Below are 21,591 nucleotides of genomic sequence, written 5' to 3'. Positions count from 1 at the left end.
TATGATGCAATAAAATACCCCCGCCCCCCCTTTTTTTTAAAACTGTAAACCTACCGTATATTACTGTAAAGAGATGGATGACAATAAAAACAGGTGATACTACTGAATGGAGACACATAAAATTTCAAACCGATATTACTGTTTGAGGACAGGAAAAATAAAAATGGATTTTCACCTGACTTCTGCTGTGTTCACTCTCCTCGTCTTCCTCGGTTACTCGGTTGTCATCGCCGTCCAGGGAGGGGGTCCTTTGCTCTGATAGCGTCTGCGTTTTGTCTTCCTGGGCTAAGCCCAGAAACTTCTCCCTGGCGCTGAAGAAGTCGATGCTATCGGAGCTGTGGTTGGACGACGAGCCGTCTGCTTCACTGCGGCCGTCCACTTCGTCGTCGTCGTCGTTGTGAAACTCGCTGGGGTTGTTGTTGTCGTCGCTGTGCCCGGTTGAAGAAAGCAGAGGGATGTTGCCAACCCGGCTGGGTGGGCTGAGTTTCTCACTCTGCAAATCTGATGGCGACTGTTCTGAGGTGTCTGAGGACATCGCCGTGATGGGAGAAAGGTTCGCAGAGCTGCTTTGCTCGGGGTAGTGAAGAAAAAGTTCCAGCGGTTTGTTCTCTGTGTTGGCCATCGGCGTTGTGTGAGCCTTGTGAGCACGCTGGACTTCAGGAGTTGGGGGGAGGATGTGGAGCAAGGGGGGAAGCTCGGGAATGATGGCGGGAGCCGAGATGACCGCCTTCGCTGCCTTTTTTTCCTCTGGGATGGGCGCGGCCGCGTGCTGTTGTGGCGAGGGGGGCGGGAGGGTGTCGTCGCAAGCCGTTTCGACCGCCACCTCAATTGGCAAGTCGCAGGCATCGTTGCAGTGCATGCGGAGGTCAGAGGTTGATGTGCAGGCGTCATCAGGTTCTGAAACTAGAGCTTGGAGCACGGCCACACCCAGAAAGTGATGCAAGGCAGGGGAGGAATTATTGTTGTTGCTCTGGGAGTCGGAGCGTCCCAGGGAGTGAGATGAGGATTTACACAATTCTGGGCGATCTGACAGGTCGCTATCTGAGTGAGAGCGCCATAGTTTATTATGCCTCTGTTTGCTGGGAAAGGACAGGAAAAAAAAATTCTGAGTAAATAAATGTGAGCACCGATACAGATTACTCTGAGGAATTTTCATCAAAATCCCACCTGGCGAGCAGGATTCCCTGATATTCTTCCAGCTGCTTCATGAAGGAAGGGTTCGGTTTGGTGACGGCTCGTCTCTCCTTCACATATTCAAAAGCGGCGTCCAGCGACCAGCCGTATTCCTTCATCGCGTAGGCGATGACAGTCGATGCCGAGCGGCTCACGCCCATCTTACAGTGAACGAGACACTTGGCACCGGCTTTCCTTGGAAAGAAAAGAACAACATTATTTTTAGGCAGCAGCTGGGGAAAACGCAAGTGTGTGTGATTGTGTGTGCATGATGGCTTACTTGGCTTTGCTAATGAACTTGTAAGTTTCGTTCCAGTACTCCAGCAGGTTGGTGGCTTCCTCGTCGTACACCCGGATGTTGTGGTACTCAAACATACCCGGGAAGAAGTTGTCTATCTCTCTCGTCACATTAAGGATGTAACGGACGCTAGACAAGCGATGGGAAGATAACCTTTAAATCTCATCATCAATTCATATTTTCTGTCCAACGCTTTGTAAATGCCACACAACTACTAAACGATTGATAGATAAATCGAACGCAATTATGTAAATGTTGCTCTTATTCATTGAACGTGTGTGACGTTCAGCTTCCTGCTTCATTTTTTCTTTCGTGAATCTTTGCAACCACTTAGAAAGTGTAGCAGGGCAGGTTCCGACATTAACAGTGGCCCGAGAGCCCGAAGCTTACCGACCGGGCCACCAGTACAGATTTCAGAAATAAATGTGACAACATCAACACATTTTTGCTTTTTTAAGATCTAATATTTTATACCTTATGTTTTATCCCCCCCCACCCCCAAATAAAACATCAATCATCTTTGCTCTTTTTAGACACTGCATCTACTCGTGTCATAATTTCATCCAAAAACAATATAAAACAATTTGAATCTGAAAATCAAACTCAATCATTCCAGTTTTATATATATCAAGATATGGCATTGAATCGCTTTTTTTTTTTTTGATATGTACCGATTGGACCGATTTTGGCCACTGAGACCGCCACTGAGATGATACGCCTCACTAGTTCATGCACAGGTAGGCCGGAATGTATAATTATAACTTGTGTGATGTATTGTTTAAAATCAGGGCCAGAGACAGTTCTGGCAGGCCCAATGCAACTTGGCTCATGGTGGCCCAACACGGCTTAATACATGTAAATCTATTATTTGCATCGTTTCAACAAATTAATGTTGTGGGATGAAGACTGCAAATAATTTATGTAAAATTGAGATTAAAAAAAAGAAGAAATATATTTACAGAACTTTTTTTTTTTTTTTGGGTGAAATTCCGAGCTTGTGTGTGCTCCGAGTGACTGTGGGGACAGATGTCTTACCCGCTGTTTTGCAGCTCCTCCAGGTTGGAAGCGTTCCACTCGGAGCCCTGGAGACAGCACGGCTCTTGTCAATATTAAGCTATCAGATGTTGTGTGACGAGCTCTAATTTGACACAGTCACTGTGATGACCTCGAAGTGAGCCAAGTCTTATTAATCATTAACTAGAAGATGATGCAACGGCAGCCAGAGTCATGGTAAAAGAATAACAAAAAAGGCTTTGGTGGGTCTTACCAGGTAAACATGTTCAAAGATCTCTGTGGGGCTGTCCATTTGTCCAAGGATCACAATCATCTCATTGTCTATGAACTCCTTAAACTCCCTCAGATTGCAGACCATGTGCATCTCCAGCTCTGTGCGGATCTAGTCAAATAAAATATGGCATGCCAAGCGGGCAAAATAAAGCGTCTACACTTGACCACACGTGCGAGAAAATCTCGAGTTCCTGTTCAAAAATCAGCATTTTCGATGGCATGCTATGCCCTACAGCAAAAATATTCCCGCAAATCTACAGTGGGTCTAACACATACTTAAGCACTGTGTAAACGCATTCTACATTGTGTCCGTAATGTAGTAGGGGATGACTGCTCAAAACCTCACTGTGGTGAGTTGAACTGAACTATAATAGGAGACGAAAATTCGGTGTCCTGCACCTGCAAATACGGGACATGTGATCTCTCGCTTCTCACCTCTTTGCTGGTAACATTCTCCAAGTCCTTCTGCATCATGATCTCTCTGAGGCGCATCTTGATAAGTCTCTCCGTGCACTCCCTTTCTGTGGGCCTGTGAAAAAAATAAAAAATAAAATAAACGCACATGTATTTAAATAATTAAATCACACACTCTCTTCAACATACACAAGCATAAAAAGAAGCGTCATGGCGTCCGTTCACCGAATTGTTTGAGTGCCAATGAGATGGCTTATTTCCACAAAAGAATGAGCGCTTTGTCCAATTCTCCGAAAGTGGAGTGGGAAGAGAAAATGTGAGCGTGAGACACGACGTTTCCTGGTAGAACACTCCTGCAATCTTGTCTGGTGCCGTTTTAGACATTTTTGTTGGGGGGAGACACATTTCGCCATTTCAAGTGGCCAATTTACCTTCTTCAAAGTTCCTTGTGCCAAAGAATTGGGTCAAGCTGAGGGTGTGATATAAAATTCTGAGTCAGTAGGCTTGTTTATTTTAGTGCAAGACGTGTTCTTGAGTGCTGCGGAATAATTTCTCCGGCTTGAGAATGGCTATTCTCCTTTGCCAACAAAGACACCGCATACCGTCTTGACTGAACCCTTCAAAAGCTCTGCCTGGCACAACCACAGACAGCCTGAGGGCACTTGAATACAGACACCCGCCCCCGCCTCCCGAAAATCATTTACATACGTATGACAACACGATTACTGGTGATGATAAAAGACAACCCATTCTCTGCCTCGGTTGACTTCACTTCAGTGACATGAAAACAGCAGAATTTCACTGGGGAGTTTGTGGTTAGATACCAGATTGTTTGAGTGTGTGTGCTTAGTGGTCATAAAACATGGGTGTCCACCTTATGAAGTCCAATCGAACACAAACAACCCTTGCTGGGAAAGAGTGACGTGTTCATGTTCCCAGAAGGGCAGCCAGTACCTGTGTGTGTGTGTTTTTTTTTTAAATTGGGGGGTGGGGGGGCAGCTATGTTGTGTCCGAACAGAAGAGATCTATTTAAATCGTCCGCTGCCGTTGAACGTGGACAAGTACTTGCCTGCCACCTGCTTCTGTCTCTCCAGTGTTGCTCTACTGATCTGTGTCTGGACTCTACTTTTCCAAATGTAAATCAAGACAGCGAATGGCTCAGTTACTCTGGACACTCCAGAATCTCAGTGAGAAAACACACACACGATCCAAATACGTAACGGGACGCACATGACTACATGACTAGGCAGAAGGGAGGGGACTTTCTTTGACATTAGTAAAGCCATAAAACCTTATGGGACTGTTGACAACTTTGTCATCGTGTTTGCCAACGAGTTTAAGTGTCGATAGTTTAGGCCACGTGCCCGTTTATTTGGTCTTCATCTATGATGCCATTCCGTTACCCGAAGGAAGGTTCATAGCAAGCGCGTGGACGCTCTTGCTCAGTGTTCTGTGGAAAATTGAGCAACGAACCTGAATGTGAGAAGTAGTTGAGCAATTCTCTGAGACGTGATGTCTGACTGAGGACATACCCTGCCTGGAGGTGGTTTTCAGTAAACATACACGTAGGAGAGATGTTTCCGCTTAATTGTTTTCTAACGGTAGTAAATTTAGTTCGTGAACACTAAGTGCTGAATAATATGCATGCGTGAACAGCCCGGTGGAAAAAAGGCTGATCATTTTAAATGGTGGAAAATGTTATGAACGTAAGTTCCTCTTCTACTCACAGATCGGTGAAGAGAACAGGTGAATTGGCACGATGTGACTCAACATCCTGCATGGCGTTCCATTCGTTGATGCAGAACTGGTTGGAGGAGATCCTGCTCTGATAATAGCTGACCCATGTCAGGAACAGACTGCCTGGGTAGTAATTGTGGCAGCGGGCAACATCGCACGCTTTGTGGAGTGACTGAAGAGCCGACCTGATGTGGGAAACAAAAACAAAGCTTCCCAATCAATATGGAGCTTCTTCAAAAGGTCATTATGTGGCCTCTTAACCAGGGAGATGTGTTGAATGAGCGGGACAGACTGCAGAGTTGTGTGTGGAAAGTGTACAGAGGTGACAGCACACATTTCTGAACCGACAACAAAACAAGGAACGAAAGCATGAAACCACATACAGAAAGCTCTCACTACTTTCTTACGTTCGTATGAAAATCCTTGTAGCCATAAATACGTATTCAGAGCAAACACTAAAATGATGCTTACCACATTGCCTGGACTGAGACTGGCTTGAAAACATGAACTCGATTCACAGTGGACACGCTGAAACCTCTGCAGGGGGAAAGAGGCACGGTTTCAGAAATACGGACAACTCCCAGCTCAAGGTGTAAACCGGGACGTACCCATCGCCATCCAAGTGGATCAGAGTGTCACTCCACAGAGGCAAAACCAGGCCCACTGTACAGCAGCTGGCAGGGACATTCAGCATGTCAAATATCGGAGAAACCGGTTCCACGTATTAGAAGAGAAGAGTACCGTATTTTCCGCACTATAAGGCACTTTGGAGTATAAGGCGCATCTTCAATGAATCTCCTATTTTAAAACTGTTTTTAAAAGGCGCATAGAATAGAAGCTACAATAGTTATAATTTGGGTTATGCATCCACTCAACGGAGCTATGCTAAATTTAAAATACTACGGCCAAGAAATTTGATTACTGATCGATATATGAGGCGCATCGGATTATAAGGCGCACCGTTGGCGTTTGAGAAAGTGGAATGCTTTTAGATGCGCCTTATAGACCGGAAAATACGGTAACTTCTGTTTTCATTGGAATTTTGATTCCCAAAAAAACAAAACAAATGCAAGAAAAGGACTATTTGGATGGGCCATGCTTTTTCACTGCTCATTTCAAAAGGGCGGGAACCATCTATCGCGATTTTTGTGCTAACCTGTCAGAGGAATAGAAGTCCATTCCAAGAACGATGCATTCCTCTGTGTCCTGCCTACCATTGGTGGAGACCACCACCATGTAGCGGGTTACCTGAGCGTAGGAACTCTCCAGACGCACAGCCTTGACAGATCCGGAAGGGAAAAAGATATTTTTTTAAAAATGAATCAGACTTCTTTATGTATCTGAGTAACACTTTGGTCATGTTCTTGCCCCGTTTAACACAAGCTGTGCATTTATCCTAAAATGAGAAGTGAAACGCAATGATGCTTACAATCGGTAGCAGCATAGTAGCTAAAATGTGCATCCCCCCCCACCCCCCACATGATGCGATTGGTTACAAAATTGTTGTGATCACTTCAATCCAAACCTTATTCATTACGTACATTAGCTAGTCGATCACAGTCACCCTAAATTATACACAGTATTTGAATATGTGTTTATGTCTTTAAACTGTATAGGTATGAATGCAAACATATGGGTGGAATCTTCGTACCTCCAAAATCATCACTTTTCAGGAGACTCAAAAACGTTTTTTCAAATATCGCCGAAGAGCGAAAGTCATTGCCAACACTTTAGATCGGTCAATAATTTATAAAAATAACACACACACACGTGGACTGATCAAGATAATAAATAGACTTGTGGAAAAATTGATTTGAATTTATTTCATTTTATTGTTTGCTGAAACCATCAGTGGGCAATTGCACAAGTCTGTACCAATCACTCGTGGCAGGTTTATGTAGAATTGAACACATTTTATACTTGAATTCATGCTTCATGCTTCAGATCACAGAACTAGAGTTCTACTCCAGTGTCTCGTTTGCCACGTTGCAGGTGCGGCAGCAAAATATGTCAGTGTGTCTCACTTTTACTCACCAGTCGGATTGTGTCTTCCGGCCGCAGCACAGTGAACATAGTCTGAAGATGTTTCTGGAGATCTCCTGGAAAAAAACTGATGCATTTAGTCTTGGTTTATCTGGGCATTCTTGACAGTTGAACGTAAACATTAGAACCATAATAGTGTGTCATTTCGCCTTGGGCAGGTTTCCGCTACACTGTCTTCATTTTGTCCATCTTGAAATACTGCAGTGAGCCTTCTTTGTTTCAAAACATGGTGCCATTTTAAGAAACGTTTTAATATTTACAGTTTCGCCACATCCTACACCAATTTAATTTTATTTATTCATTTCTTTTTTTATGTTATCTAGCACATGGATTTTCATCATCAAGCAGCAAATAGCCTCCAGGAATTAACAGTAAGGTTCTAAACAAAGCTACGAGAGCTCATGAGAAGGAGGTCATTGTTAATGTATGTTTATGTACGGTATATCTTTAACCTGTGTGCTTGTTCCAGCGCTGGCTGATGTGAGGTCCAGAGCTTGGCGTGGGACTATTTCCTCTCGGGAGGAAAAGGGCTGCTCCTTTTACAGTGAGGAAGCTCTCGCTGATACTGTAAGAGAAGGTAAAAAGTGTTCATACACTTCAAGCACTGGATGGATGAATGGATGGACGGACACATTGACATTGCGTATTGCACAATGCACTACTTCACTTTACCACAATAGCCACAAGTATCATTGTTTATGCTGTTTGTATTGTCTATATCGTCTATATTGTTTATACTGTTCAGATTGCATATTATGTCTTTTATACAGTGTAGCTGCTATCTTCTCAGCTGTGTGTTTAATGCACAGCACGTTTGCATGCATATTTGCACTGAGGATTGAGAGAAAGAAATTTTATCTATGCTGCATGTCACATGTAAGCATATTTGACAATAAAGATGACCTTGACCTTGATGGGCACGCATATACACACACAATTTCTCCATTTAAATAGCAAACTATGTTGTCAGCCATTTTAATACTTGCTGGTAACTAAGATGAGACTGCTAAAAAAAAAAAAATCAATTGTTGAATCAATTTATGTCATTGTGAGTTTATTGTCACATGTCTGAGTGGTGTGGTCACAACAATTATGTCATTGTCACAGCTCTTGATTCATGCCGGCTTGGCAGGATTCACCCCAAATCAGAACAAAAACAAGCTAAAATGTGAACCCAGAACACAATGTTCTCTGCTCCTCCACACAGCTGGATTACACACACTGAACGCATTCACTGTAGCAGCTGTGAGCAAAGAGGGATAGCGGGACTGGGAGGGGACAGAGGGTCTGAGAGGCAAGATGAAGCCAGGCCCCCCTCCTCCGCAATGTTTGATAGGGATAAACATTGGCCAGCACCCAAATCTCTGGACCAAAGTTGATCTTCTGTTCCCCTTTTGAACACTTAATCGTATTAAGCATGACCGAGGTCACTGCTTTGAGGGTGATACTGTACGTTATAAAAGTGAGAACAGTGTTTTGGGAGACCAAAGCTAATCAGTTCTATGTGGAGCATGGAAGTGTCAGGCACAGTTTTGTTTTGTTTTTGTTAAGAGGCACCACGTTGCCCACTCACCTTAAAGATTCATCAGCCAATAACGACAGAGTCAAATGACACTTGAATAACAACCACTTGACCTAACATGTATGAGCAATTTGCACACCTGAAGGAAATGAACGCACGTACAGCTTTGCAGAAGGGCCACAACTACAATTCACAGAGACTGCTGTCAGTCATAATCACCATCCAGATGGGACCCAAAGTAAAAAGAAATTTCATTGTTATTTTTAACATAACGCGGTCAAGATCAAATGTTCTTATTTTGAATTTGATGCCCGCAACAGGTCTCAAAAAAGCTGGGACAGGGGCAAAAAAAAGAGACTGGGAAAGTTGAGGAATGCTCAGATCAGGTTGAAATAGTGGAGTGTCATGAAGGGATATAAAAGGAGCATTCCCGAAGGGCTCATTTGTTCACATGAAAGGATGACGTGAGGTAGACTACTTAAGATAAGATAAGATATCCTTTATTAGGATAGTCAACAAGTGCGTGAGCAAAAAGTCCAATCGTTTAAGAACAATGTTTCTTTAATTGCAAGGAAAATTGTGATGTCATCACTGACGTTCTATGATATCATCAAAAGATTCAGAGAGATGTATTTTGTCAATCACAAAATCTTTTCACGCAAGCAGCAAGGCTGGAAAAACGACATTGAATGCTGATCTCTGACAGCATCAAAAACTCACAAAGAACTTTACCAAAAGTGGAAAAAGCGTACTGTGGTCTGACGAGTCCACATTTCAAATTGTTTTTGGTCATGGTGGATGTTGTTTCCTCTGGCCCAAAGAGGAAAGGGGACCAACCGGATTGTTGTCAGCATAAAGTTGAAAAGCTAGCATCTGTGATGGCATGGGGTTGCGTGAGTAGCCCTTGCATGGGAATGCTGAAAGGTTTTGGAGCAACATATGCTGCCAACCAAGTCTTTTTCATGGTCTTTTTCCCTGCATATTTCAGCGAGACAATGCCAAAGCACATTCTGCAAGTGTTACAACAACAAGGCTTCGTTGTTGAAGAGTGTGAGGATTATACTGGCCTGCCAGGAGTCCATATAAGTCACCCATGTGTGCCAAATTATGAAGCTTAACGTGAAATTCAAAATTGTTTAGCAATTGAAGTTCAAGCAAGACTGGGAAGGAATTCCACCCACAAAGCTTCAACAATTAGTGTCCTCAGTTCCGAAACGTTTCGGGATGTTGTTAAAAGGAAAGGGGACGTAAAAGAGTGGTACGCATGCCCCTGTTGTTTGCACCGTTTCAATCATGATCATTTATATATTTTTTGTTCTTCTACGTCTCCCTTTCATTATTTTGCTGCTGTAAATTGGGAATTTCTCCATTGTGAGACACATAAAGGTTTTCTTATCTTATAGCATTTGTTTGATGTCTTACTATATGATGGGGCAAAGCATACTGTGCAGAATTTTGATAGAGCTCTTGCCATGGATGTCATCAGATTATTCGAGAATCTGATTTTGTGACTCACGACCAGTACAGTAGGAAGAAAAAAAAGGAACCAGAGAGAGAATATCGAGAGACTCGGTAAACCTGTTCTAGTGACCGGAAATACGGGTTGTTTCATCGCCACTGGGGTTTGAAAGGAAGATGAGGAACTGACACTTGAAACCTGCTGAAACACCCAAACTCACTCACAATGTCAACATGAAAAGTCAAAACTCTTCGCAGGTATTAATGGTTTGGATTATCAGCGATGATTTCTTGTTTCTACTTTACACTCACTGAACCAGAGTTCAAAGGGTTCACGAGTGGGTCTATTTCAAACGCTTCCACTTGTGTAAAACCGAGTTTTTAGGCAGCCTAGCATCCCGCTTATTTCTCAGTAACTTAATCTCTTCGTTCCTCCAGCCATTCAATCTTCCTTCCTGAGTTTTGCTGAGACCACGGATGTATAGCATGCAATTGCGATGGATGGACAAGGACGAGAAAGAAAAACACAAAACGACAGCCATGTGCAGTGTTCATTTCCCGCAACTTAGCCAACCCTTGATCCAGCTGTTTCCTCTCACTCCCCCCTGCATCACATCCTCTTTTGCGCATTCCGCACGTCTTCCAATTTGGTCACTACATTCAATTCCACAGCAATGCAAAGCTTTGCTACGGTACACTGTTATCATCCTTCACTGCGAGTGGTAAACGGAAGGCTGTGCCCGTCGTGCACAATCCCCCATTTTCAAACCCTGCACAGAGAATGGAATCTTAGCTTGAGAAGTGGAGAGGTTGTGGGGTTGTATGCTAAAGGACGGAAGCTAAAAACAGACGAGTCCTTTAAAAGTGTAGGCTATTGATAGATGGCATTCAGTTCGTGTCAGTCACTTACTGTACATAAGCTTTTGTGGGTTCGCGATGACACAACACGCTGCAGCAGTTCAAATGGGTCGCCTGCATATGCAAATTAGGAATATTGTGGAATCGAAGGCTATGAGAACTTTACACAGGGTCCTCGAACCGCATTATAGGTGTTTTGGGGGGCTAATGCTATGTGGAAGTAAAAGTTGGAAAATGAGTAATTGATGAACTAAATACTGAACCGTTTCCTTGCCTCAGGTGCCAAATGGCATGTTCATGCAGGGTTTGTTTTCTTTGTTTTGTGATAAGGGCAGTTCTCGACCTGCTTCATTTTAAGTACCTTAAGATCAATTCTGTTGTAAATTTTTATTATATACAGTAAATAAAGCGGACTTGACATGGTAGGTGAAAAGGCTATTTAAGATACTGGATAAGTTAGGAAGAGTCTCCATTGGAATTTTTTTTTCCAGCCATTGTAGAATAGAGGCAGGGCGGCATGTCAATCAGTCAGAGACACAATCATCAATCACTATGTAAGGACCACTCTACATGGCAGGCAGATAAGTGACCCCCCCCCCCCCCCCCCCAACCAGCCTGTGCCCATATTAGTCACTGTGAGTTGGGATAAATTTAGGGCTGTGCTCAGTGCAGGGCAGGCTCATAAGGCTTGAAACTTGCATGCACCCCGTGGGAAAGACCACGGCCATAGGTGCATGTTAAGCCTTGCTGCTTAAAGGGGTCACTGTGGAAAAATGTGCTGGAGGACGGTGAAGTTCCAAATGGAGTAGCGCAACACTCGTGTGACAACCTTTCATTGGAGGCTCAATCTGTTATGCATCCTTAATAACATTTGGTAACGAGGCTATGCTTTGTCAGAACAGTCATCTGTGAATCGCAGATGTAACAAACTTTGAATGAGAACATTAAAAAAAAAAAAAAGAGATATTGCAACAGCTCTGATCACAAGCTGCAACTGCATACTGATGACCACTCACAACTTCCCGTGATGCAGGTCACGCGCCATCATAGAATAAAAGGTGACCTGCTTTTTAATTTGATTTTATTATTTAAATACGTTTTTTGTGCAGTGTACACGAGCACAAAAATATATCATCAAGAACACGCACACAGACACACCAATCCTCCCCCCCCCCACAACTTCCCCTACTCTCAAAATGTATCAATGGCTACTCGTTCATTAGATTAGTTGACTACCATTTTAATAATCGAGTTATCATTAAGAACTAGTGTTTAATTTAATTTTGTTTATTCCTGAATTCCTCTGAGATTGGCAGCTGATGCAAAGTCGCCGTCAGTCCTTGTTCCTGAGTGGGAATGTAGCAACACCGAAATGGGCATGTATTGGAATAATGAGCCAAAATCTTACATCACAACAACACCAAATTCAAATCAGAGCCTATTGCCTTTAATCGAACATTTGCAACCAATCCACAAACTGCATGCAGTTTGAAAAGGTCACAGTCTCAATTTGGTAAACCGTGGGAAAAAAACTTTGATTTTGATGAAAGCGCGCCTTTCATCAAAAAGATTCAAAGGGCTTCCTTCACAGGCAAAAACACTGCAATCAAAGCTCGAGCTGCCCTTGACTTCCCCAAACCCATGACAGAAGGCAATTTCTCATGGAGAGCTCTGCCAACTGCTGACTGAACAAGAATGTTACGAAACACTCAACAAAACACAGACAGGGGAGACGCATGAATTGATTTCCTGGAAAAGTGGATTAAGTCACTCAGGAATCAAGTATTCAAGCCTTTTCAACCCTCAGTTTTTTTTTCTCTTTGCATGATCACAAATATCTGGTCCACATGAGTTTAGACTTTACAATAAGCTTTTAAACTGTCCCTTGACGTATGCATTTAGTAAGCAGGTGGTCCAAAAACTAGTCCTAAAGAACGCCCTGCGTCCTGCCATTGGCCCGTGTAGGAAGGATCTTGGAGGTTTCAGTAAGTTATTTTCAACTAAAAAGGAAACATTTTCTGTTTTTTGAAGTGGCTGCGTTATAGCACTGATGTACACTCCAACATGTTTTTGAAAAAGTAAATATGAGGCTTGATTAAGTGCTCTGGACAACATGAGGTGTAGACAAAGTGCAATATCACAGTACGTACACTTCATTTAGCAGTGCCATTATGATCAAACTAGATTTTTCATTTCTTGAACTATGACATGTTTTCTTTCGGCCAAAGTTAAATTAGGAAACCATTCAAAACCGAATCGAGACTCACCGGTTAAACGATAAATGAATAGCCAACACAGATTTTGGGTGAGTCCGAGCTCTACTAACAGGTAATACTGGACACAGACATCAATCAATTAATAGGCTTTTTATTTTTAGTTAGCCCAAGGAAATAATTATGGCAACTGACTTGACTTTGAATGGAGGGTGGCCTGACTGCCGTCACATTGAAAATGTTTGGTACGTAAATGCACGTTGACCCAATCAAATCTGGGGAGTGCAAGAATATTTTCAGCACGTATATGCACCTGCACACCACTTATGCACCCCTGTATATGGTCTAACAAAGACTGCATGTCTTGTTCTATTTTTTAAAATTAAAATGAAGTCAAAACCAAACGCTAAAAACAGACTAAAACGGATGTTAAAGCTGTGGGCGTTTTATTTTTAAAGTAACAAGTAATGTGACAAAACCGACCTATTTCATCCAGGCGGGGGGAGGAAAGGGGATCTTTGGAATACCACGATACTATTCCCTCAGTTTCTACCTGAGTATTCGTGGTTGTATTAAGTTTAAAAAAAATAACACTGGTACTATTTCTCTCCAACTAAAACACACTGCATTACACCATCGGCCAATTTCTCACTCTCTCTTCTCAGGTGGTCCAACATCAAGCAAACAATGCCTCATGTATGGCCCAGTAAGACACATGCTCTGTACAGACAACTTCTATGTCTCAATAAGGTCAAACAGCAGTGATGATGATCATGACGACGATGATGAGTAAGACCCTGGCTGCTACGTCGACAGGAAGTACACCGAGTACATGCAGAGTATATTGCAAAACTTTTACGAATGTCACAATTTCCAAATATGAAATATCCTACCCAAATATATGAACACATACACACACACTAAAATCGATTGTTTAACTAGCACACAAAAATACAATGCAATACAAAATAATAAAGGGCAATAAGGAAGAAACGTGATTCCCAATTCGCTATATAAGAAATCACTTACAGTTGGTTGATGCCATTATTTGAAACCACCGCGTCGTCAGTGAAGTAAGGCACCATTTTGGCCCCGCAACAAGAGCAGAAGCTGACCGCCGACGAGTTGTCAGAGCCGGACACCGTGCCGAGGGTCATGTCGGCAGCTTAGTGGAGCCCGGGCAGGAGGAAGCGGACAGATGTCAGGTGCTCTCCGGAAGAGGCAAAAACTTTTACTGTACTCCCCCGCGCGTCTGCTCCGCCATGGCAATAAGACACGCTCCGAACCACTTCCCTAAACAATAGAGTGGCATTCCGTAACAAAAAAAAAGAATGCCATCTGAAGTAGATGCGAAGTTTGTTTCTCGTCTCACAAAAGGGACACCGGGGATTAGCACACAATACTACTACTCAGTGTAGTACAAGTCTTGATTCGTTATCGTTCTGTTTCTTCAACATGATGTGAATTTTCCCCCCACTCAAATGTGGCACACGACCGGTTTGTACAGTAGTGGGACCAGTGACAGGGTTCACTTCATTCCAGTCACAGCAGGGAAAATTGCAAGGCACGTGCTGTGGGCGGGCACAACGAGGACAGCCAATGGGTAAGAAGCAGGTGGGACAATGAGATAGGGAGCCAATGAGTACACGAAAAAGGCAAGCCCGAGAAATAGGAAGCCAATGACAGCGTGAGGTAGGCGGGCCCAAGTGCGGAGCCAATGAGGGCAAACGAGGAAAAAAGAAGAAGCTATGCTCGAGCCATTTCTGCAACCATTCGAAGCAGCCGATCACACTGTTTACGTACTCTTCTCTGCCGAACGTGTGTTTATCCAAGTATTTACTGGCAGTGCATCGAGTGGTTGATTGTCAAGCCACCGCATGGCTTGCTATAAATACCACTCTCAGTGCAACGCCATGAGTCTTGGAACGCCTAATAATAGCCAGACGGGACCCTACTAACCTCAAAAAGACAAACGATAAAAGGGGTCAAATAAATTAGTAGCGTACGCTACTATTTACGTTATTTCATTGTTTTGGGAAAAGTGGACAAATGCTCAAGACAATGCCTTGTGAGTTCATTTATAGAGGCTGATAAACCTGCGCAAGTTTTTGATTTGCCTTTGAGATGACTTGTAGCCTCTCCACACCCAAATCTTGTGCTTCTTACATAAGAAGCAAAGTAACATGTGAAGTAGACATCTGGAGTCATCTGCTGCTTAAGTGGAATGTGACCCTATGTGGAGATGAACACGCACTGATTTTCTCAGCTGAGTTTGAATTGAACAAAGTATAAATTACAAATTTAAAAAAAAAAGTGGCCAATTCCACACCATGTAACTAATGCAGGTCCGCGCTGTGAGAAGAGGGATATTTTACTTTATTTTATTACCTTTTATATTGACAACATTGAGAGCCATGTGCAAACTGTCAACCACGAGACCATATAAAACTGCCGCCCGCCTTGTCAAATTCGACAACTGCTCAAGTTAATTTAAAACACTTCTTAACCTGTCCATTGCATGCATTCGTTTGAAAAGAAGTCTCCCTTGGAGCCACTTATGTAAGAATAGTAATCCTGTTTTTGTGTATGAATTACATGTACTGTACCGTGTCTCAAATATTGCCTTGCATGCAAGCTTTATCTGCTTCCACGTTCCCAACAAACTGTGTGGCCAACACATTGTTTAACTCAATTGTGTGATCCAGGCTTCCTCAAAGTAAATGCTGTTATATCATCTCTCTGAAATGGATATTATTATTATTATGTTTTTAATAATGAGAATTCAACCTTTTATGCATTAGTCTTTCTTGACTTTGTTGTGGAATGTTTATAAAAAAATTTAAAATAAAAAGACTGTGGGATTTGGAAGCCGCACGTTTGCTCACATGTTCATGGAGAAGTTAAGGTTGGGGTTGGGGGGTGCCCAACTGCCACTGCCAGAGTGAAAATTCATTGAAAATGTTCATTAATGTTGCTCGTTCTTTTTTGACAGAAAAAATGTTTTGGGGACTTTTTACTAGCCCCCTCACCCTACCCCCACCCCCCAAATAAAATAAAATAAATACAGATGGTATTACTTTGTGACTAGATTGTCAAGGGCGCGGAGGGAGAACTTTCACCTGCCAGCACAAAGGCTTCGCAACACATGACAGAGCTAAAAATAGATTAGCTTTCGGGGTCACATACAAACTATGGCAGCACAGAATGATCCAGGAGTGAACAAGGTTGAGTTTGCTGCAATGTCTTATTTCACGGATCCGTTCGACGACGTCATTGATAATTCGTCATTGAAATTAGGACATTCCAGGCGATCAGTGATTTGGTATAAAATACTAAATATCGAACGATTTCGATCCACTCGTCAGATCGGTGTGAAGTCGAATAAATAGCAACCAATGAAAACCATACAGAGGCATGGTTTGGCAGGAGTTTTTTTTTAATAATCTATGTAACATAACCATCATTTTCATCCATTCATCATCCATTTTCTAATCTGTTTATTCTCACGAGAGTCGCGGGCGTGCTGGAGCCTATCCCAGCTGTCTTCGGGCAGTAGGCGGGGTGCACCCTGAACTGGTGGCCAGCCTATCGCAGGGCGCACAGAGACAACCACTCATACTCACAATCACACCTAAGGGCAATTCAGAGTGTTCCATTAACCTGCCACGCATGTTTTCGGAAAGTGGGAGGAAACCCTGAGTATCCGGAGAAAACCCACGCAAACAAGTGGACAACATCCAAACTCCCCACAGGAAGGTCGGGCCGGAATCGAACCCTGCACCTCTGCAATGTGAGGCAGACGTGCTAACCCGTCGTCCACCGCGCCGCCCCATGATTTCCAATCAAATAAAAACAAAACCAGCGGTTCTGAGCAATGTATGTACTTAACGTCAACCGCAAATCATAACGAATGTTGATATTCAACATTGCTCTCTCCATGTGACCCGTTCAGAATAGAACTGATTACATCACAAACGACACAAACATGCCAGCACCTGCTCTGCTTTCGCCACGCTTCACCACACATCGACTCACCTTCCTCTGTACAACTGTTGCATCACAAAGTCATTTAGCGAGTGTCCTCTCCTGTTAGCCCACAACCCAAACACAGCTGCTCTGATGCTTTGGTCATGAGGTTCAATTTAGAGTGGTCAAATTAACTGGCCTTTGGTGGGAACCTGGATTGCAGGCTGGTAACATGAGAGTGAGGTTGTTTGTTGTTTAGCCGAGCTCTGGAGAAGTTACACAACTGGACTCTGAGCAAAGGAACAGACACATGGAGGTCAAAGATGAGCTGAAGTTTGAACTCAATTAGGTCACGTTATAAAGGGCCACAGGAAATCCTTGATTCAGGGCTAGGCCAAAGGAGTTGAACTCATTTTTGTCGTGGGCCACTTTGGAGCGACCTCTTCCCTCGCAGGGCCGTTATGACAGGGAAACCGAATAAATGTTTCTCAGTGTATTAAAACTTGGACACGGTAAACTGACGGATTACTAGTTTTGAAACCACTCAGGTCAACTAGTTATTTGTTGTTGCACAATTGTTCTTCAAATGAGACGAACAAAATTATTGCAAAATGTCAATGTTATTTATTCCACGTGACAACTTGACATTTCGGTACAGATTTTAGGAAGGATCATGGAAGTTGACACCCATGATTTGCTTTTGAGGGCCACATGAAATGTCGTGGCGGGCCAGATCTGGCCCCCGGGCCTTGACTTTGACACCTGTGGACTAGGCTATATGGACATGATTTGGCGACCAGTCTGGGGTTATGACGTATATTCCCGATCGGAAAATAATCTCCAGTGGGGGCGGTTGCATGTTTCAACGTGTATGACCGTGTTGGGAAAATTCATTTCCTGCGAACGAGTTCAAAGTTCAGTTCACATACTGTACTTGACAAATAAATTAGGTGAGCTCAAAGTTTGCGCCGTTGCTTCTCCATTCCAACAGGCATCAATCAATTGGGGCGGGATCAAGACAACCCTGTGAGCCACCAACTGCCCGCTCGAGGTGTGTGGGGTTCTGCCACAGATTTGACGAGTGGCCGAGCATCGGGCACTGGTTTTGCAATCACAGCCGTGCGACGTGGCAACATCGCAGATTATATACACATACACGCATTAGTGGCTTCATCCACAGGGTAGTACCGAACAAATTATGTGATGGGCTCATATTCACAATTCAAACAATCTTATTTATTTTCATCGCAAACTCTGGCATTTCAACTGTGGAGTATTGTCTTTATATAGCCACAGTAAATATAAACGGTTTGCTTAGCTTAAAAACACGAAGCACTTTCCCCAACCTTTTTTAATTTCCTGTCCAGGATTAGTGTGGAAAGAGGAAATACTGAAATACAGATTGTAGATAAAACAAATACATTGTGACGTTTGCTCCGTCCACAGCATGCGTGTTAAAAGGCTCATTATAAGTTCCAGCATCCAAACTTTGAGTGCGTCAAGCCGTCACATTGATGCCGACAAGCAGAGCAGGTTACGTTGGAAAAAAATGTCGAGACTTTGATTTGAATAAAATGAACACACACACACACACCCTGACAAGAGATGTTCAAACTCTTCATGCTACACCATTTCCAAGAAATTGCAACTGAGATATAGTCTACCAAGAAAAGTGGCACAATAGTTTCCACCCACACTTTTCAAACACATTCTAGACACAAGCAAAACACTTAGAATTAGAAGCATTTTTGGTTTTCATTCATTTTGTAAACCCAAATGTTTTCTCAATTCCGGGTTTAGTTATTTCATGACTTTCCATTGACTAAAATAACCTTGGTACTGTACTGTACTTCTTTTGATGGTTTCCTTACTTCTCAAACCATTCTTCATGCGTGTGGGATTTCTGTTGTGGTAACGAGAAGCACAGTTGAAGACATTTCTGAGTGTCATGAAGGTGTTGGGGATTCTGTGTCTTGCTCATGGGCAACTTGGTAATGCTCATATTGTAAAATTGGCTCCACCATTGCAAGTGAAGCCATTTTTATACGCTGCACTTTCTGGTCAATTTGATTAGTGTCCCTTGAAAAACACAAAAGGATCCATAACCCTGCTGCTTTACCATTTGGCTCACTTTATCCCTCATCTTTGTATCTGCAGAGAAACAAACGCAATGGATTGGGTTCATGAAACACACGTTTTCATCTTGCCTTTTGACTGCTGTGTCCTGCCACAATATCCTGTAGCTGCTGGGAAGAAGCAGCCCTTTTGTTTGATTGCAACAGCGGGACTGCAGTCATTAGTTTTGCAGTTGGACCAAATGTTTCAACCCCCTCCCCCCAAAAAAAACAATATGTCTGACAATGTTCATAAGAGAAATATCTCCTGCAGTAGTCGTGCTATACCGGCGTGTGTAATACAAAGTAGTGATAGTACATGAAGTTAGTCTTGGAAAAAAGACGCAGCATTATTGCATCCCCTCTCAGTTTCTGTGGCCCGTCCACAATACACGAGCCGTTACAGCTTCTTGGATCCATACGCAGGGTGGTCAACCAAGTTAATTGGACCACGGCTGTTGTGTCATACACATTAGGGGTCACTCAAGAAGGACCCTGGCTCCAATCGGCATGTTAGTACCTTCAGCATTGTTGAACAAATGGTGAAAGCGGACGTTGATGACGCATGTGGGAATACGTGCAGAGTTTTGTCAGTGGGTATGACTTCACCAGCTGTTGCAACGTTCAAATATTACCTAACAGATAATGGGGAACATACGTGTTTTTAGGTACTATGGGGGGGAGGGAGGTGTTGAAGGTTCATAGGCGTGATGTCACCATGTTTAAAAACAGAATATACTGTAACACATTTGCATACCTGACATCGGGATCACATTGAAAACTGTGCACACAGCAGACCACAATAAAACCTTCTTGCCATTATTTTCAGTGCAATTCATCAATGTCTCTGCAGTTTCCAACTTTTCCCCAATAACAGACAGAACGTTTGGCTCAGCAAGAATTCACTCGTAATTCGTTGCACCACTGTGTCCTTTTTCTTGCAAGCAGATTGAGACTCGGCACGGCAACATTATATTATTATGTTATATTATTTGTGAAAACATCTTTGGTTTTGCTTGTATCATTTTTTTCATAAGACAGTTTAAGAAGAAGAAAGAAACGCCAACCCAATGTTCTTTTTTCCCCTCGTTATCCGTAACCACAAATGTAGTTACAACAATGGCAGTTGTTTTTCGGTTCGCAGCAGCAATTGAATCCAAAGTATTATGTGCATTGACTAGTACACTTGTAACCAACATTTACCAGACCAGGCCAGTTGACTTCTGATGCTCGTGGGAGTGCGAAAGGGTCCAAAATGCGCATAAATGAAACATGAGAGGGAATCTCAACTAGAGGGTGAAGAAGAAAGAATAAAATGGAAATTACGCAGATGGTACAGAGAGCTGTTTTGACTTTGAGAATGTTCCATTTGTTATGTTTGGGATCTATGACAAATGCCTTACATTGTTTTAACAAGTGGAAGAGACGGATGGAAAGCCTCTTGAAAGGTTGAACATTGCATTCCAGGAATTGCTCAGTACAAACGCTACAGTGATTCTCAAATCGTGTTTTTGCATATATTATCGATTGTAACATCATATATTGTTAACGTAGCAGAGGAACATAAAGTGATCACTGTGAGACGGCTCAGTTCCAACCACGAGAGACCGGTTGAACATTGTAGCGGAGGCAGAGGACTGAATTTGACCTTTGATTTCAGTTCGCTCCGGCATCATGTGTCTGATCCGAGTCAAAAATCAATCGGTTTCTTGTTTTAATGGTGAACTACGATCAAATTCTAAATTACATCGATAATTTAAACAACACGTAGAATGTTCCAGTGAATCTCCATATTCCCCTCCTTTTTCCAGAGCTACGTAAATTGAACTACTAATGTGGTCAAGAACAGAAATCGAGTAGAAACTGTATACGTCGACTGATTCAAGGTGCTGCAGTCTCCACAGAGCGTGACCTTCAAAATCGTTGCCCTATGTCCATTGCCGACAATTCAACGGCATCAGAAACAAGAGTAAAACATACCGATTTGTGTTTGACTCTTTTTCTCACCCATTGTCAGTTCATGTGCTGTTGAGGCCAGCAGCTCAGCATTGTGGCTAGACCACAGGCTACCAAACTAAGTGGAACAAGATTTCTTAATATAATCAAAACGCTTCTTGACTGTTGTTAAAAAGGAACAGTGACAAGACAAAGTAGTAAACATGACCCTGTCCCAGCATTTGGAATGAGTTGCTGGCATCCAATTCAAAACTGGATGGCTGATTGCCCAAAAAAAAAAGAAAAAAAAAGGATCAGTTTGAATGTTAAATATCTTGTTTTGTAGTGTATTCAATTGAATCCAAAAGGTATTTGTAAATCACTGTCTTCTGTTTTTATTTACATTTTACTCAACATGCCAACTTCTTTGAAATTGGGATTTATACTTTTTACATGAATGACAATAAGTAATTCATTCATTCAATCATTTTCCGATCCGCTTTATCCTCACAAGGGCCGCGGGGTAGCTGGAGCCTATCCCAGTCGTCTTAGGGCAGTAGGCGGGGGACACCC

The 21,591-nt window shown here is 42.8% G+C and overlaps 1 protein-coding gene across 2 annotated transcripts in view; it reads right to left on the bottom strand.

Moving 5' to 3' along the window:
* The window catches only part of ssh2a (slingshot protein phosphatase 2a), a 29,546-nt gene that overhangs the window by 4,190 nt on the left and 3,765 nt on the right, over positions 1-21,591 (bottom strand). The window contains exons 1-13 of one of the 2 annotated variants that reach the window (XM_086125022.1): positions 14,033-14,693; positions 7,405-7,517; positions 6,944-7,008; positions 6,066-6,187; positions 5,518-5,583; positions 5,381-5,446; positions 4,900-5,094; positions 3,194-3,287; positions 2,739-2,867; positions 2,507-2,553; positions 1,454-1,600; positions 1,168-1,368; positions 176-1,079 (exon numbers count right to left, since the gene is read on the bottom strand). In XM_086125022.1, coding sequence (XP_085981148.1) covers positions 176-1,079; positions 1,168-1,368; positions 1,454-1,600; positions 2,507-2,553; positions 2,739-2,867; positions 3,194-3,287; positions 4,900-5,094; positions 5,381-5,446; positions 5,518-5,583; positions 6,066-6,187; positions 6,944-7,008; positions 7,405-7,517; positions 14,033-14,160 — 2,277 coding nt within the window. In that variant the 5' untranslated portion in view covers positions 14,161-14,693. Of the gene's footprint in view, positions 1-175; positions 1,080-1,167; positions 1,369-1,453; positions 1,601-2,506; positions 2,554-2,738; positions 2,868-3,193; positions 3,288-4,899; positions 5,095-5,380; positions 5,447-5,517; positions 5,584-6,065; positions 6,188-6,943; positions 7,009-7,404; positions 7,518-14,032; positions 14,694-21,591 lie in introns of those variants that run through there. The other variant, XM_086125024.1, reaches the window with a different exon arrangement.

This window comes from Hippocampus guttulatus, chromosome 12, assembly GCF_054856545.1.
Source record: "Hippocampus guttulatus isolate MCC_2025c chromosome 12, RoL_Hgut_1.0, whole genome shotgun sequence".
Classification (NCBI taxonomy): Eukaryota; Metazoa; Chordata; class Actinopteri; order Syngnathiformes; family Syngnathidae; genus Hippocampus; species Hippocampus guttulatus.
This window is presented reverse-complemented; position numbering and strand designations above follow the sequence as displayed.